We start from the raw sequence: 19,836 nt of genomic DNA on the forward strand, positions 1-19,836 counted from the left end.
GGCTGAAACATTTGATATAAATACCACATAACTGTTTTGAGTGTGTGTTTTAAATAATGTAAAATATATCACTTTAATACTCACCTCATAGTTTTTTACACAAATGGCATTAAAGCTCTCTGGAAATGTTCAGATAGCCCCATGAAAAGAAAGGAACTCCTATTCTTCTTTTACATTCTAAGTTAAGATGCAGTTTCTATTTTCACCACATCTGTAGTGATGTATTCTAACTGGAGTTGAGGAAATCAGTGGGTTTCTCAAATATGCCCCTTCATTGTTCCCAACTTAAGGAACACTATAGTTGCAGACTATTGTTCACAAACAACGATTAGTTCTTCCTTGCTTCCTTAAGTGGCTTTGTTATCAAACAGCACAAGTCATTGCTTTGGAAACAATGGAGATTTTTTTGTTACTCAAAGTAATGTGAAGTCAGGGAAGGTTAAAACTTCCTAAGGAGAAGGAAACAATGTGTTGTCCTGTAGCTGGTATGTCAATAGGTTATTCTGCAATTTTGTAGGTCAAACCATTTATTTGGCAAAAAAGCAAGTAAATAAATAAACAGAAGATTACCTCACTTCTTTCTAATGGGTACAAAAGGCACCATACTCAAGAAACTCACAGCAACCAAGACCATAAACAGACAAAATTACCGTACAATTAATATAAAAACACTTCAAAATAACCCCCTTCTGGTTATATCAAGATTAATTTTTAATTATGGAACAATGCAAGTCTAATAATCTATAAAAAATAGGAAGAAGCATTCTGTGGGTAGCATTATTTTGTAGCAATCATGGCTGCCATGGAGACAGAGAACTATATGTAATGGGCTTCTGCTCAGAGGAAGTGCCACATATCTTTCGGAAGAGTAATAGGTGAATCTTAACAGTAACCTGGTAGGTTCCTAACAGATCAAGGAAATTTTATATCAACTATATTGTAAATTTTAAAATTCAGCAATAGTTCATGTTCAACAAACTTTAGATCATTTGCCCATGAGGACAACTTTATGGAGAACACACAGTTTAAGAAAATATTTCTTCAGTGGGTTTTTAGATAAAACTGGCCATGCTTCATTTGATATTGTTACATTTTTGTTCTCCTCCCAGAAGCCTAGAAAACTTTATAGCAAGTGTGTCAATAATACAACAAACCAATACTCCAATAAAATGAATTGATAGCAGATGCTTGCCTTCTCATTTTCAGTAAGCCTATGTCTATACCCAATTTGGCCCTCACAGTAAAAACAAAATCATTTCAAACATCTGAAATTAATCCAATGTTCAACCCTAATATCTGTGCTAGCTCATTGATAACCCTGAAATCATGTTAGCTATTAGAATAAGGAATGCAAAGTCTGATAGATGCTTCTCTCAATTTTTCTCTTGCATTTTCATTATGTGGTGACTTAATCCATGCTGAGCTCCTCAAAAGGCCCATGAATATCCTGGGAATGCTAGACAATCTTAAATTGCTGTCTTCCAAAATGTTTTGAGCTTATGGAATGTAACTTGGAAGTGCATTCATATACACTTTAATGGCATTATTCAAAAGCAATGGGTGCTCTGTTTTAATGATTAGTCTCTCTCTCTCTCTCTCTCTCTCTCTCTCTCTCTCTCTCTGTGTGTGTGTGTGTGTGTGTGTGTGTGTGTGTGTGTGTGTGTGTATCTGTGTGTGTATATGTTTATGTACATGTGTGATGCCTGCATGTGTGTGTATAGGTACAATCACATATGCCTGTACACATTGAAGGCAGAGGTTGCCTTTGGATGTTTTCCTCTATTGATCTCTATTTGAGTTTGTTTTCTGGTTGAGATACAATCTCTCACTTAATCTGGAGCTCATACAGTAGATATACCGGGTGACCAACAAGTCCACGTCTTCCTCCTGTCTCTGCCTGCACCCAGCACTGAGGCTGTATATGTGCATCACTATACCTGTCTTTACCCTGGGTGTTAGGGTCCCTAACCCAAGACCTCATGCTTGAAAAATATCACTTTATCCACGAAGTCATCCACTTAGCCCTATGAATCTTTAAGTTTTGCATTATATTTTATTGTTCTTTCATATTCTTTCTTTGTTTCTTTATTTCTTTTTATTAGTTCAAATTAGGAACAAGCTTGTTTCACATGTCAGTCCCTTCTCCCTCTTCCTCCACTCCCCAGATCCCCCACCAACCCTCCACCCCATTCCCCCCTCTGCTCCCCAGGGAGGGTAGGGCCCTCCATGGGGGCTCCCTAAAGTCCACCACATCATCCTGGGCCAGGCCTACGCCCTCCCCCATGTGTCCAGGCTGAGAGAGCATCCCTTCACGTGGGATGGGCTCTCAAAATCCCTTCTTTCACCAGGCAAAAATACTAATCCACCACCAGGGGCCCCCTAGAATGCAGAGGCCTCCTCATTGACATTCATATTCTTTCATATTCTAACAGGTGAATTTGGAGAAGTTTGCAGTGGTCGCTTAAAACTTCCTTCAAAAAAAGAGATCTCAGTGGCCATCAAGACCCTGAAAGTAGGTTACACAGAGAAGCAGAGGAGAGACTTCCTGGGAGAAGCAAGCATCATGGGGCAGTTTGACCACCCCAACATCATCCGACTGGAAGGGGTTGTCACTAAAAGTAAGTTAAATCACAATGTCTGCTTCTGTTTATGCTGTGTAGATATTGTATAAACTCAAAGTCAATCAATGGAAGGATTTTCATATCACCAGTAGCTTGGTTCTAACTGGAATTCTGTTGAGGATGAACACACGTATTTCTGGCAATAGACTGAATGGCGAGGCTGTTATATATCACAGAAACTTTTGACACTAGTCACTTGAATGAAAGATTATCTTGAAGAGAATCCCAGAGAACAATCTTGTTCCCAGAGAAGCAGGATAAACAATGGCTGGCTTTTGAAGGAACTCCCAACTAGCTGCCTTTTCTTGTATTACTCACCAGCTTGGTTTAAGCTCTCAGATCTTTGCCCCCTTGTTCTCCCCCTGCCTGTAGGAAAATTGTAGGAATCTTGGGGATGCTTCAAAGATGTAAGATAGGGAATTAGAGGAGACCCAAGTCTTCTCTTTGTTTCTCAGTGGATTTCAGGTAGTTCTGACCTAGGCTTCCAGGTGCATTCCTGACTCTGCTGGGGAACCTCTGGCTCAGAGCCATCACAGAGGTCTGGATTTATTTCAGCCAGGCTAAAGGGATCCTGTGAGGCAGATCTGTGATTATTGGCTCCAGTCCCAATGAAAACCTCTTGAGAATGGCTGTGAATATTTTTTTCTCAAGATTTTGAAGCACGGGGTGAAGAATAAGTGAAATTGGCAACAGACTCCATACAGTGAATGACAACATATGGCAGAAAATTTGGCATCCTTCAGGGGATAATTCTCTGGCACCACATTTCCATACTCTATGGTTACCAACAGACATTACTTGTTATATTTTGCACAATGTTATTTTTCTGTAACATTACATGCAGTCCTTTCCAAGTGGCCCTGATACCTTCTACCAATTTAGTATAGCTAAAAAGTTATTTTGTTCTGTACAAAAGCATATTATAATTAAAGAATTCTTTGATTTTCCATATGAAATAAATAGAATTAAGAACTTAACAATGTGTAGTAACCTAAATACACACAACATAACCATATTAAATCTTACAAATATTTATTTCTTGCTTCCCTTAACTATCAGTCAATATTACCAGTAGTACTGGTATTCGCTGAAATATTCACTGAAATATTCTCTGAAGAAAATATTTTTATTTTAACAATTAATTAAAACAATAATAGTAAAAGTAGGATTATGAAGATGAGTGATTCTATTGTTCCTTCAGGGAAAGAACAAAGTGTTTTAAATGTATAAGTTCATATTTCATTGGATTTTCAGTGTCATTTAGACATTTGATGTCAATCCTGGCATCTTGATCAAGTGGTCACTCTGTAGATCTGGAGCCAAACTGGGAAAGTCAATCCATTTTTATTTATGCAGCTAGTCTTCTTATTCTCAGCTTTCACTGTTACGGTTACTCATTTTACTTCATGAAGGGCCTGCTGGGTTTGACTTTGTACTATGGAACACTTACATTGTCACTACCACCTGGTGCATTAGAATTGATCATTTCTCTGTTACATTTTCATGAACAACCATACAACATATGGTTCTTTTCTAGGAGTCACCACAGATGTTGAGAAATGCAATTTTCCATTTTAACTCTAACCCCAAATATGAAAAGAGAGGTTTTCATGTTTTAATTTTCCTCTTTTAACATGAATTGTGTGTGTGTGTGTGTGTGTGTGTGTGTGTGTGTGTGTGTGTGTGTGTGTGTGTGTGTGTTAGGATACCTGTGTGAGGAGATCAGAAACAACCCAAGAAGCTAATTCTCATCTTCCTCTATGTTGGTCCTACAGAACTCTCTCAAGTCATCCAAATTGGTGGCACATGCCTTTACCTGCTAAGCCAGCTCACCAGCCAGGGTTTCATGTTATAATCTTATATTACATACACTATCCTATCTCTTCCATAACAAAGCACCATTTCAAGTTTCTAAAATCTTTGCATTAATTTGCTACTGTTAAGACCTGAAAAAGGGGGCTAGGTAGATGATTCAGTCATTAAGAGCACTTGCTGTGCAAGCATGAGTAGCTCACTTTGAACACTCAGAATTCATGCACAAAGCATGACCACATGTTCCTCAGACTATAGTTCTGAAAAGGAAGGAGGAAGGAGGATTACTTTATTTATTGGGCATAAAGTGGTTCCCCCAGGTTCACTGAGAAACCCTATTTCAAGGGAATGGGACAGAGAACACCAGATATCATCCATTGGCTGAGACACGCTTTGCATATTTCAGTTCCATTTACCATCCTCAAAAACTAAATATTAATTGAAAAAAATAGTATAGCACCTCAAACAAGATAAAATATCTGAGATGACAAGAATATGACTATATTAGCTTTGCATAAAAATACTCTTCCAGTATGTCAGAAATGAAAAATGAATTGATTGAAGAAAGTGACATACATGTATATACATACATGCATGTAAAAACAATTAGTGAAAAAAGGTCACAAATTTGAAAGAACAAGGAGGGGAATATGGAAAGGAATAAAGGGAGGAAAGGGAAAGGGGAGCTGATGTATGTAATTATGATATAATATCAAAAAAATAAGAAGTAATGTAAAAATCACAAAACAATAAACAAATAAATAAAATGAAGAAAAAAAGGAGGAATTGGAAGGTAAAGACAAGGAAGTAAACCAGCAGGAGAGGGGAGAGGCAATATTTGCTGTTAATAGGCTTCCTGTGTCATTGAACTGAGTGTATTTTTCACAGAAGTTCAGTTGCATAACTGCTTGCTTCAGTGAGAGAGTAATGGAGAAAATGATTATATTTTAGTCTGGATAGAATCATCACTAATTTTTCCAGCATATACATTTAAGAGAGAGTGGATAAAGGACATCATCAAACAGAAGGGTAGGCCTAAAGTGACACTCAGTGATGGGTCTCATTTTTCCACACACTGGTGTTGTTTCCCTTGATTCCACTGTGATAAATTAGTCAAAGTAACCTGTCCTGCCAAGGCATAAAAACACGATTACTGCATTACACCCAAAACAAAACAGTGAATATTCTGGGAAATTGTCTTTCCATCTAAAAATAGACAAGTACTTTGAATTACAATAACCCTAAAGAAACAACAATAAAATATTTAAAACAATCCCCAAGACAAAAATGTAGGGAAAAAAGTAAACATTTCAGATCAAAATGTATTTTTAAAATGCCAGTAGGATATGGTGAAGTCTGTTTCTGGAATGTTCTTTTGTTGATTACAACTACCTCCTTGGAGTGAAAGTTCTAAATTTGCTATATCTCCCTACTCAAATAACATGAGCAGCTGCCAAGCCCACACCATAAACAGAGCCACAGCATGCCCTGTAAACATAATAGAGTATTCGGCTTAAATTTGATTGTGAGATCCTCAGTGGCCCCTCGAAAAGCGATAAGTTTGGCAGGCTGCAATGAGAGAGGGAAATACAACCTTTTTAGTATCAACTTAATAGTTTCATTTACTAGAAAGGAGCTAATCTGCCTCTAAAAGTTAGTTGTTCTCCTGACCATCTTCTTTTAGAAAACTCTATGACTTCTAAAGCAATTCTCTCTACAAAGTGCACAGACACCTGTGCATGCACAAGCAGAATGAAGTAGAACTTAATTTTCATGAACAAAATGACATACCCAAAGGAAAAAAAATCATCTTTTAATTAGGAGCCAGTGGATCGGGAATCACATTCCAAGTCAACCTTACTCAGTGTGAGAACTCTTCCAGGTGCTTCCTCGGGTAAAAGGAAGAATTAGCACGACTGTGTTATGATCAGACTTCTTAAAAATCATTTGAGACTATACAGGACTAGATCTCCCACGTCTGAGTAAGCACTAGCCACTGAGTGAACAAAAGAAAATTCTGGAAAATGATTCTTTTCTTTTGTATAAAAGCCGTTCTTTTTATTATTGCTATTAATTGTGCTTGCAACCACTCAACCTATGTAACTCGATGTTTTCAGGTCATTTTTTTTTGGGGGGGAAAGCTCATTATATAGTCATTACTTTTTCATTTATTTGAGTTGAGCCATAAACAATGTTAATGGCATGGTTCTTGCCGAGCCTGATGGCCTTGAACAGGAGAAGGTGATAGAGTCTGTGATCTTCAAAGTAGCAGAAAGCTGGGGCACATGCTGCTCAGAGCTAGGCACTAACATGTGTTATCAATTTTACTCGAAGTTCAAAAGGATGGAACTTAGTTTCAGCAAATGTTTGATATTTCTGCCATCACACCATTAGTTAAATGATGCTCTGGCTCCAACAATAATTACCACTGGCAAATTTTTACTAATAGAATAGAAAAAGATTTGTACTGGATGTGACTGGTACATTTTCCACTCAAATTATTTTCTAGAAATTAAAATAAAATTATAGCAACGAGATTTACTGTGTATCTCATATGTAACCTTGCAAGAGGAAGAATGCTGTGGACAGGGCATTAAAGGCTTTATCATGTGTCTCTTTGAATGCCCACACTGCACAAAAGGATTAGACATTTGTATTCCCTTCACATAAATGAGTAAACGTTACTAGAAGACATCATATTTAAGTGAAAATACAAAATCCTCATTATTTCACTTGCTTCTCTATAAAAGTTTCATCTGTACTTGAGGTAGTTCATATGACTTTTTCAGGAGTCAATATGTATATGACATTTATTTAACCAATTATAGGACTGGCTTGTTAGAATAACACATTTTGGCAATGCTGATGATGTAAATTTTTGTTAGCATTCACAATTGCAAATTGACAACTGGGTCAGAACACATCAGCATGTCATGTAACATAACTAGGAAGGTATTAGTGTTTTTTAAGTAAAATAAGAAGGGAATGATGATTTATATGTTTAAAGGATTGGGTTATTTCTTTTTTACTGTTTACTGATATTTCATGGATAGCTACACTGGAATTACAAAAGAATTGGTGTGGCATGTTTTCCTCATTTATAGAAATAACATGGTTTCCTGCTAATCTCATAAGAATAAATCCAATTTAAGGAAGATAAAGATGAACCTAGAGACACAGAGGTGGTCAGTTTATAGAGAATGAGACTGAGGAATGATCAATCATAAATGGAACAATTGTGTCACACCCCTCTTCAAACATCTCTGTGGAAGAAGTAGCAGGAAGCCTGTGAGAGCCAGCGGGACTGATGGCTACAAGGAGACCATGTTTTCAGGACACTTCAGGGTGACTGAACATATGAAATCCCAGAAGTTATGATAGCACTCACATGTCCTACACAAGGCCAAGCCAAGCAAATATCTCCACTGGGAAATGGGAGATGGCACAGTTTCACCTATAGCTAAAGAACTATTTTGAAATGATTGTTGATGGGAGAGGGGTTTCATCCTTCTTGAAAGTATAGAAACTTGTAGGTCAGCCTTGTTTGAAGGGAGGGCCACAACTCTATATCAAACAGCATGAGGAAATTAAACCTATACTTGACAAATTTAAGTTAATAAACGGAAGACACAAAGTTGGGGTAGTGTGGGGTGGGGAAGGGGTCATATAACAAAAATATTGTTTAAAATTCTTGAACAATTAATAACATGCAATAATATTTTCAACTTACAAAATTTGTTACATCATGATTCCTGGGACCTGAGATCTGCATTTCAAAGGGCATCAATTCACTCCTTTTTTTTTCTTTAGACAGGTTTTAAAGGTGTGAGCCACCACTACTTGGCTAAAAGTTACTTTCTTAAAGGAAGAAAAGTAGAAACCAAGGACAGTGCAGAATAATATCTATTAATAAAAATTATAAAGCCATGTCTAAAAATGTACAAACAAAAGAATTATTAATGGGAATAATGAAGAGATAGACAAAAATGTAGTATACTTATGCCCAAGTTTAGTTTTCTCTAAAAATGCAAAATGGTTTGCTTAATAATTAATAATTGGAAATTCTTACTTTGCTTTGTTAAAAAGAATACAAGTATTAATATCTTCAGAAAATAAACTAATTTAATGGCTTATTTAATGTGTATCCATAGAAAATATTTAAATATAATTGGCTGGGGATATGGCTTGGTGAGTAAAGTTCTGGTACACAAAGATGATGACTCAGGTTTGGATCTCCAGCACCAGCGTAAGAGTTGGTGTGGCAGCTGTTCACACAACTGTGAACTCAGTTGCTTGGGGTAAAAAGGTTGTGAGGTAGAGACCAGTAGATCCCCAGAGCTTGCTCTTATTTAATTCTAGCTGAATCAGTGAGTTTCAGGGTCAGTGAAAAGACAGTGTCAAAAAACTTAAGCAGAAAGCAATAGAAGAACAGACATGAAATTGATGCTTGTCCTCCTCATGAATGTACACATGTATGCATATACACAGATAAATTTACTACACCCAGTATTTTTTAAATAAAACATGCATACTTTAATATCAGTTGAATGTAAAGATCCAGTGTTAAGATGGTGAGTGTGATTGTTAAGGAATTCTTGGAGCTAAGGTTTCAGATTCTACACAGAAAAATCAGGAGTCATCCTTAGCCAAATCCCAATGAAATGACCTCTGCAATTGTCACTGTCTTAGTGCTTGGCCATGGAGCTACAACATAATTCAAATGGGGTTGGCCTCTGCTTTTATTAGCACACACATTAGTGGCTAAAATTGTGGTTATTTCAAGAGAAGAATACTTGTTAAAATGGAATAAAAATGTTACCTTAACCTGGCATTGGTGGCACACGCCTTTAGTCCCAACACTCAGGAGACAGAGGCAGGCAGATCTCTGTGATTTCGAGACCAGCCAGGTCTACACTGCAAGTTCCAGGACAACCTCCAAAGCAATACAGAGAAACCCTGTCTGGAAAAAATTTATCTTATGATTTTGTAATGGTCCAATAAGAATTAAACATATTTAATTTGTTACCATATTTGTATCAATTTATTATATACAAAGGAAAATCAACGTGTATATCATCTGTCTCAAAAATACCAGGAAGTAATTTTTTTGGAATCTGTTCCAATTTTCTTCTCTGTTTTTTCTAATATTCTCTGATTACTTAGTATCACTCAACAAGTCCTGTCTGCTAATGACAGTGGTTTTTATTGTATATCATACCCACTTACAAACCAACTATGCAAGAAGCTCATGCAAGAGTGCCACGAGTTTCAGGCCAATCAGAAAGCATCAGGCCAGCCAGGGTACACAGCAAGGCTTATCTCAAAACAGACCAGTAAACAGCATATACAAGACAGAAATAGTATATTTAGTGTTAGACATAATTGGTATTGTTTCCGGGCCACTAGCATTTCCTTAAATATTTTAGTGCTGATAAATATTTTTAAATTTGATTGTAACTGTCTCAGCCCCAAAACTAAGATAAGGAATTTGTGAAGACAATATGACTACAACCAACATATTACAGCATCCAAATCTTGACTTCATGGAAATTGTGGTTAGGATAGCTGTAGTCCTTAATATACATGGCTAAATCTGGAAGGCTTCGATATTGGCATTAGGCAGTGATTAAGTGATTTCTCATATCTCTGAGCTGCTGTGGATAGTTGGGGAAATGGTCTTATTATACCAGACCAACTTGATCCTGTTACTGTACAACTGTGAGAGACTACCTCTCCCCTGCCCCACCGTCAACCCCAACCATTTTCTTTCTATAGTGAGTAAATTTAGAAGCAGAAATGAAACTGCACTGTGAAATCTGTCTTGGTCGTTTTTGATGGAGACTCTTCAGCCACTCATAGGATTTAATTTCGACTGGGCCTAGTGCATATCCCCAGCTACGTTTTGGGGGTCTCTCACAACAATGAATGATACAGGCTCCAATTTGGGGAAGCAGATTGTGTTGTGTGTTAATCAAAGCACAGAGGATGAGTTGTGCAAACCTTAGTACCAGCACGCTGCATAATGTGCAGATGAGCTGACATTTGTAGATTGTTTCCCACTGCATTTAGTGCATGCTATAGCAAATTCTCACCACTACTTCAGAGTCTTTGTTTCTAAGCATATTTATCGAGATCACAAAGGAAATTCTTGAGTTAAGATATTGCTTTCCAAGTGATTTTGTTTGCTCTTTGTCTGTCCACTTGGGTTGCCGGATCTTTGAACTTAATGCAAAGCATGTTTCCCGGCTTGCCTATCTTAACTGAAGTGTTTACAAATACCCAAATTAGAAGAACCAAAGGCAGCCTGATCTGATTTCTAAATGGTCATGGGGCCATTGCTTAATTGACTGGCTTGACTTTTTAGCTACTTTTATTTCCCTTGCCAAACATTTTACAAGACATGCTAATGAGAATTGAAATGGCCATAAGGCTGAGAGCCAGAGGAAATCAGTGATAAGCAAAGAGCTGAGTGGTAGACAAATACAGTAACCAGCCAAAGGAAGCAGTGTTGTTGACAACTATTGAAGCATATACTCAAGCTTGGTAACATATCATTCTCCCCGGAAATATATAATGAAGGAGCACAGACCCTGATAATGATCTGTAGAGACTTAGGAGGAGCAGGGCTTCTTTTCATTCATTCCTTAAATCATTTATTTTACTACAGGACAGGGCTGTGAAAAGAACTGTCCTAGAATTTGGTAAAAGCAAGCCATAAATGATGAAGATTTTGATTAAAATATTTTTTAGATATGACTAGATCAAGGAGATACATTGGTGTGGCACCTGAACACTGTAAATAAAGCAATGCCTTGATGCAAGTAAGGCACTCCATCTGATGAAAATAATATATGTGAAAATTATCTAGAATTTTTATATAATGTAAATGTTTGTATATTTAATTAAATAAAATTATTACTACAGATTCAATCTATTAAGCACCATAAAGAGAAACTGCATGGTACTGATTTAGTATTCAGTGTCAATATTTACCAACAAAAGAAAAGTGTAAAGAAATGAAGATAGTTTGTAGAATCAAAATGGCAAAGTAAAGCCGGGTGTTGGAGTCACACGCCTTTAATCCCAGCACTCAGGATGCAGAGGCAGGCAGATCTCTGTGAGTTTGAGACCAGCCTGGTCTACAATAACTAGTTCCAAGACAGCCTCCAAAGTAGCTAAGAGTGTTGCTTAGTTGATGGACAGCTTTCCAGCATGCATGAAGCCAGAGGTCTGATCCCTAGTACTGGAGCAACTGAATGCGACAGATGTTCACACAAGGAACACTCAGAAGTTGGAAGGAGGTGGGATCTGAAGTACGTTGTCAGGCTATGTTGCATAGTGTGTTCAAGACCCACCTAAAATATATGAGAGCCTGTCTTAAAAATAAAAATAAGGTAACTAAAACCATAAGGAAGAAAACATAAAACAGGCCTAATACTTTTAAAATAATCAAAATTAATTAAAACGAAAAAAACATACCAGGGAGAAATTAGAAGTAAAAATAAGCAAACAAACATAAACGTATCCTCGTATCAGAGAAGATTCTTAGAAGGAAAGAAGCTCATGGCTGTGTCAAACAATTAGATGAACATGCTTGTTTAGTCAAAGCCTATTACATATGTAAGGATTTTTAAGAACTCTCAGTTCTGACCAATCTTGGGCCTTCTATAATTGGAAGAGGACCAGTTATATTGTGTTATATGAAATATATTGTTACCTGAAAGTGTAGCTAAGGGTGGCATAATAACATTGAATTTAGGGGGAGAAGAGAAACTAGGAGGATTCACGTGAGCCTGATGAACAACTTATTGCTCCACAATTGCTACAGGCCAGAACACCAAATTCCTGAGTGTCCTCAATGTGGTGAATAGTTTTAATTGTCAATCTGCCACTGTCTAGAATCACCCCTGAAGAGAGTCTCAATGAGGAACTTATCTGGATGACATGAACTCTGAGAGATTATCTTGATTATGCTTCTAGGTGTGGGATGACCCAGCCTAAAGTTGGTGGCATCAAGTCTTAGGTTTGGGTCCTGCCCTTTTGAAAAGGGAAAAAGTGCACTGGCATGCATACATTCAGTATCTCTCAGTTCTCTTATCTGTGACAACAACTCATTGTTGCAATAACTGCTGTCTTCCACACAATGATAGGCTGTGGTGTAGAATTGTGAGCTAAAATTAAATTAAATTAAAAAACCCTATTGGCTTTTGGAAATGTGTTTTTATCAGAGGAACAGGAATTCCACTAAGACAATGAGGTTGGAGACAAAATGTTGGCTTCTTAAAAATACTTCATAAGCAAAAGAATAAAGGGATATAGTTGGATATTGTATGGCTCTTAAACACTATAATAAATAATTTAATTTAGATAAAGTAGGTTATGGGCTTTTGTTCTAGAACCTAGCCTTCTGCATTTTAAAAATTTTTATTTGAGTCACTGTTGTTTTTATTTCAATGTTGTGATGTTTAGAAGATACAAAAGTTTCCTGTTTATTAGATGTTTTGAAGTGAAATATATATATATATATGTGTGTGTGTGTGAAATATATATATATATATGTATACATATATATATATATATTATGCCAACTAAGTGTGCTGATGAATATATATTTATCAATTATTGTATGTTTAGGTAAGCCTGTGATGATTGTTACAGAATACATGGAGAATGGTTCCCTGGATAGTTTCTTACGTGTGAGTAAAATATTATATGTATGTTTATGTGTTTATGTGATATAGTGTATATAAATATACATATTGGGATGTTATAGAAAATATTAGATACATTTTAATACTGTGCTAAGCATTTTGATGTCTAAATCTCAAGTAATAGTTGAAGATGACTTAGCAATGGGAAAATTCTAAAAGTTCATCTTTATCTTGTAACTCCAAATTGGTTTGTATAATGGGACTTTTAAAAATGCATAAGTCTTTTGTATTGTCCCAAATCACAACTTTAATACTATATATTACTATTTAAATACAAGTGTATTGGAATGTTTCTCTGTTTCTATGTGACTTTATGATTTTATCTTTCATCATAATTTCTTTGATTAGCAATAACTAAGGATCATGCCAAACCATAAAAATTAGATAAACACATCTTTCTTATATATAATTATTTTTGATGATTATTAAAACTTTAACAAGAGAAAAGAATGAAATTTCAATCAAATGACTATCATATTGAGATTGTCATGGTATCTATTTATTTTGTTGTTGTTGTTTTTGAACTTTGGTTTTGAGAAGGACCTTGTGTATCATACAAAGATCAAGACAATTCTACTTTTTAACTGAATTCAGATTATATGATACTGTATGGGTAATGCAAACACTATAAATTTTGTGTTAGCTATGAACTCATTTGTCTAAATATCATGGTAGTATTATGTATTTTTAGTTAAAATGTGTAGAGTCAATAATGAAAATCGTTGACATATGAAATTGTAAAGTAAAAGGAACATATTTTAGCCTGTGCTGCAAATGCATTTCAGAAACATGATGCCCAGTTCACAGTCATCCAGCTGGTGGGAATGCTTCGTGGGATAGCATCAGGTATGAAGTACCTTTCAGATATGGGCTATGTCCACCGGGACCTTGCTGCTCGGAACATCTTGATCAACAGTAACTTGGTGTGTAAAGTTTCTGACTTTGGACTCTCTCGGGTGCTTGAAGATGACCCAGAAGCTGCTTATACAACTAGAGTGAGTAATGGGGATTCCCACCATCTTTGTTTTCCATATTGTAAATGGCTGGGTATATAAACAAGTAGAAATGAGAACATAAATTCATGCATCAATTACATTTTCCACAGTTTGAGACTTCTCTCAATAATTAAAGTATCATTTATTGTGTGAAAAACTGATGATTTGCATTTAACAGTCAAACAACTACTATAATTCTGAAATAACATACCTGGCCGAATAAGCCCTTACTCAACACAGCAAGTTTTCTACATGCCTAAATTATTGACAGTTTACCACTCACTATTTTTGATTGAATGACCTTGAACAGGCATGTTTGATAAATTCTCTGGGTTCTACCACTAGGTTATTTTTAGAATATTTACATGTCCTCAAAAAAGATTCATAAATTAAAGAAAGACTATTCTTAATGCTATTTTGAGGCTTTCTTCCATCCTTATCATATATGTTCTTAATACATGTCTCTGAGTAGCAGGTTTACTTTAGTAATTCTTTGTATGTAAGGAAATTCCTTTTAGATGAAGAAAATTTTTAACCTTGTAGCTAGTAGAATGCATTTATAGCAGTGACTTCAACTATATAGCTCTGAACAACTGATGAATTTAGAAACATGAGTGGTTAAACAATGGTCAGAGTCTATCTTGATACTTCTCTACTCTCCACAAACATTAGTCACTACAGGCTCTACAAAAACATCTTGTTTCTGACTACATATTCCTCCTAGGAGAAAGCATATGTAGCAAAGGAAAATATTTACTTAGCATCCTAAAAAAGACACTTTATTCCCCCCACTACTGCTTAGTCCTCAAAAGGTTATCTTTGGCAAGGGCTTGCAACTCTATAAACATTGAACAGTCCAGAAGTATTGTTGCTTGTTTTGTTCCTGTAACAACTGTCATATTCAAAAAGATCATCCCGTTTTAATAAACCACATCTGATAGGAGACTTATATTTGAACTTATTTATAATACACCCTTGTTCTTGATTTCTCTTTGCCACATAAATATTAACTATGACCCCAATTCTATTCTTCATCCTCCAGTACTCACAGGAATGACTGATCTATTGGGAAGCTGACAGGGTCTTGCAAATATGACCATCTGCTTTCTGGAGGTTGAACTGTGTTTCTGACCAGAGTTTCACTATACTGCTTGTGACTTTGTTAGGAGTGAAAACACTTGAGGATCATTCATTTGGCTTTAGTAAAGAAGGAAAGAGTTGCTATGTCAATATTCTCATGTACTATTTCTGAATACAAATGCAAGAGGCTTTGTGTTGAAATTCCAGAGTCAGAAGACTCTTGCCAACCACACCAGCCAAGTGGATCCTTTCCCTTCCCACATATAGTTATTCAAAGCCTTCAGTTCATCCCTGTGTTCCTTTGGCACTCTCTCAAATACCCATGGGGTTCCCAGCTTCCTTCTGAGAAGCATCTGCATGTCTACAGTAATTTGGAAGTCGTTGACTTAATCTCCAATAACAAGCTTTGTTTAGTACAGTAATTTTATGATTTACTCTTAAGATGAGTATGATTATAAAGTCATTGAGCTGCTATTTTTTATGTAAACACACCAAAACAGCTGACTTGTCGTTCTAGGCAGTTGTGTAGAGAATGTATACTGACTGGAGGATCACTATTTAAACAAAAAATATTAGAAAGCTCCTCCTTCTGAAACTGAAACCACAGTGTGTCAAGTAGCATTAATAAAAAATTATTTATGTGAAAGATTTGGGGAAGTATACTTGAATGAGATAAAAAGTTTATTATCACAAATAAGAAAACTGATACCACAAAAATATAGTAAACATGACATTACACTTACTTAAGTAACACTGCATTCTGCATTGTGTCTGTATTTTTTACAGTTCAAGAATTAGCATTCAGTATTTCAATGCATTGACTCTTTGCCAATGCCTTGTTGGATGCTGTAGCCTTTAGGTACAGAAAAAGCAAACAAAGAAATCACAAGCCATATTTGATTCAGTGTTGTTGACTGAGGATGTCTGCTCCTTCCTCATTTTTCCCCCAAAATCCCCGTAGGCAGAATAAAAGAGTAGTGCAGAAATTCTATCAGTTTATTTTGTACTTTAAAAACCCTTAGAGGCTGGACACAGTTCAGTAGGCAAGAGCATTTGCTGTGCATTCATGAGGACCTTAGAGCAAATCCTAGGACTTATGTAAAAACTTGGGCTCACATAAACATAATTTTTGATAATAAATAAAATGTAAAAAAATCTTCAAATAGAGCATTTATGGAGATGAGAATATGCTTGGTCTCTAAACATATTGCCTATTTCTCCATTACTGCTCTTTTCTGTGGCCTCAGGTACATAATGATCTCCACTCATGTTCTCAAGTGTTATGAAAATAAGGGGTCAAATAAACAGATTTTGTGTGTATATAAATTTGTGTATTTGTGTGTGTGTGTGTGTTTCTACTTTTATAAGTATTTCATGCAGAAATCCACTGTTCTCAGTACCCACATCCAGTTATTTCTCTCCATCTTTCACTTCTGAATTATGCAAAAATTGCAAACGTTGACACTGCACATTTTACAATAATGTTATGCTTTCTGGACTCTCCATCAAATCCCACTTCAAACTCTTGGGATGTTGCAAGTGAAAGGCTATAAAGTTTTAGTGTTATTATGAAATGGTTTAAAGCTCATAGACTCCCTAAATGGCTATTGGCATACCTACAGATGCCTGAAGGACACTTTTTAGACAATTGCTACAGGTGCTCTATCAGGAGAAGTGACTTCAAAACTAAATAAATATTTCAGTAGTCAGTCAATGATATAAATCTAAATTATGATGTAGTTTTATGCAACATGATATGTTTTAAAGAGCTGTTTGTGAAGCATAACTGTAGCTGCAGTCTACCTTCACAAATCATACTGAAAGCCCCTGGATTTCATTTGGTCTGTAGGATTGTAACCTGCAGCCCCACAAATATAAATCTCAAAAAACAATTCTGTTGTTCAGTAACAAACAACAAAGAATTTCCTCTTTCCATTTTCTTTCTTTCTTTCTTTCTTTCTTTCTTTCTTTCTTTCTTTCTTTCTTTCTTTCTTTGGATTTTTGAGACAGGGTTTCTCTGTGTGGCTTTGGAACCTATCCTGGCCCTCACTCTGGAGACCAAGCTGGCCTTGAACTCAGAGATCCACCTGTCTCTGCCTCCCGAGTGCTGGGATTAAAGGCATACGTCACCAACGCCCGACCCTCTTTCCATTTTTCTCAACATTTTACTTTCAAAGTGTAATTATGACATGCCCTGTCTTCTTTGTTTTGGCCTATTCTACTATATAACTATTATTATTTTAAATTAACCATGTTGGAAGGCAAGAAGCTAACTATAAAAGTTGTACTCTGACCTCCAAACACTTGGGCAATCCTTGGTATATGCTCTGTGGCTTCTGATCTCTCTCTCTCTCTCTCTCTCTCTCTCTCTCTCTCCCTTTCTTTCTCTCCCTCTTTCTCTCTCTCACTTCACAATACATTTATATGCACACACATGCATATCTACATACATACATATACACAAATACATACATGTATACATTTACACACAAGTATACACACAAATAAAAACAATAAATACAAATAAAAGAGCCATGTTGCTATTGGTGAGAACTCTGTGCCACTAAATAAGTTTTAATATTTCTTTTCGTATGATCTTTTTTGTTTAACATTTTTGTATATATGCATATCAGCATGCTTCTATGCCAATGACTATTCTTACGTCATGTGAAGTAAAACCCACAAGTCCAATATACCAGTTGTAAATCTGTGCTTACATTTATAGTCCCCGCTAGAGAAAAGGTAGACTTTTTCCTAATCTATATGCCATGTACTCAGGCAACCTATTCTTTTTGACACTCTCAACCATTTTATCCATGTAATTACCTTTTTGTCCCTTTTCCAACATAGGGGATAAGTGTTACCCTGTAGTCTTACCATGCCTAAAATGCACTCTCTATCTCTATATAATTTCCTTTTCCTGATGAGATCTGTTCCCTTACTCTATATTTACCCTCTGTGTTTCTATGGATTGTAGCTTGGTTAACATTTATTTTGCTACTAATATCCACACATAAGGAAATACATACCATATTTGTCTTTCTGGTCTAGCTTACTTCACTCAGGATGCTTTTTTCTAGTTCCATTATTTGCCTGCAAATTTCATGATTTCATTTTTAACAGCTGAGGAATACTACCTTTTGTAAGTGTACCACATATTCTTTATCCATTCTTCTGTTGACGAACATCTAGGTTGTTTCCAGTTTCTGGTTATTTTGAAAAGGCAGCAATGAACATGGTTGATCATTGTCCATTTGGTAGGATAGAGTATCCTTTAGGTATATGCTGAGAGTTGTATAGCCAGATCTTCAGCAAGATCTGGCCTTTCTTAATAAGGATCACAGCATGATTTCCATAGTGGTTGTATGAGTTTGCACCTCCACCAGCAATGGATAATCAACATATTCACAAGCATGAGATGTCACTTCTTAGGTTGGTCTTGGGCATTCTTACTGGTGTATGAGGAAGTCTCACAGTAGTTTTGATTTGTATTTCCCTGATGGCTAAGGGTGGTGAATATTTCTTTAAGTGTTTCTCAGCTATGTGACTTTCCCGTTTTAAGAATTCTGTTTAGAACTGAATTCTATTTTTAATTGGGTTATTTGCTTTCTTGATATCTAGTGTTTTGAATTCATTGTGTATTTTGACTATTAACCCTCTGTTGGATTTGTAGTTAATAAAAAAAATCTTTCCATTCTGTAGGCTACCAGTGTATCCTGAACGACAGTGTCATTTGCCGTGCAGAAGCTTTTCACTTTCACAAGGTCCCATTCATTAAATGTTAATCTTGGTACCTGTGCTCACAGTGTTCTGTTCAGAAAGTCTTTTCCTGCACCAATGAGTTAAAGGTTATTTCCTAATTTCTCTTCTGGCAGGCTCAGTGTATGAAGATTTATGTTGATATCTTTGATCCATTTGGAATTTAGTTTTGTGTGGGGTAATAAGTATGGATCCATTTGAATTCTTCTACATACAGCCTTCCAGTTTGACAAGCCTGTACTCCATTTTTAATTGGGTTATTAATTTACTTGATGTCTAGTTTCTCAAGCAATTTCTTTGTTTTTAATATTAGCCCTTAATTTATCAACCAAACTGTCACTTTTACCTGCTGGGAGAGGAAAAGTCAGTTTGTCTAATAGAGTGATACTGGGTACATCAACCACTCCAGGACAGGGTCATGTTCAGGAACAACTGACCCACTTATGTTGGACTCAACAAATTCTTTTATGTGCTTTTATTTTGTTATAGTTTAGTGGGTTTTGGTTTTCTTTTTTGGATATTGTTATATTGGGTTTGGAAGGATTTTTGTTGTATTGGATTTGGGTTTTTTGGTGTTTTTTTTTTTTTTTAAATAACTTCAAGTTCGGTGGGTCGGGAGGAGGAAAGGATTTAGAGGTATTGGGGGAGGGGAAGAATATGATCAAATATATTTAAATTTAAAATTGCTATAAATAATAAAAAGCCAAATAAGTATAAACAGATAAATAAAAAATGCAGAATCTGGCATGTGAAATTTAACTTAATTTTTGAAAGAACTAGAGCCACAATAGGTCATATTTTGTTGTATTCTTCAGGCTTTATTTTGTCTTATAGGTACACATTTCTCATCACCATAGC

The 19,836-nt window shown here is 36.0% G+C and overlaps 1 protein-coding gene across 1 annotated transcript in view; it reads left to right on the forward strand.

Moving 5' to 3' along the window:
• The window catches only part of Epha3 (EPH receptor A3), a 270,473-nt gene that overhangs the window by 227,553 nt on the left and 23,084 nt on the right, over positions 1 to 19,836 (forward strand). The window contains exons 10-12 of the mRNA XM_035444405.1: positions 2,433 to 2,618; positions 13,068 to 13,129; positions 13,930 to 14,139. Coding sequence (XP_035300296.1) covers positions 2,433 to 2,618; positions 13,068 to 13,129; positions 13,930 to 14,139 — 458 coding nt within the window. The remainder of the gene's footprint in view (positions 1 to 2,432; positions 2,619 to 13,067; positions 13,130 to 13,929; positions 14,140 to 19,836) is intronic.

This window comes from Cricetulus griseus, chromosome 4 (genome assembly GCF_003668045.3).
Source record: "Cricetulus griseus strain 17A/GY chromosome 4, alternate assembly CriGri-PICRH-1.0, whole genome shotgun sequence".
In the NCBI taxonomy this organism is placed as follows: Eukaryota; Metazoa; Chordata; class Mammalia; order Rodentia; family Cricetidae; genus Cricetulus; species Cricetulus griseus.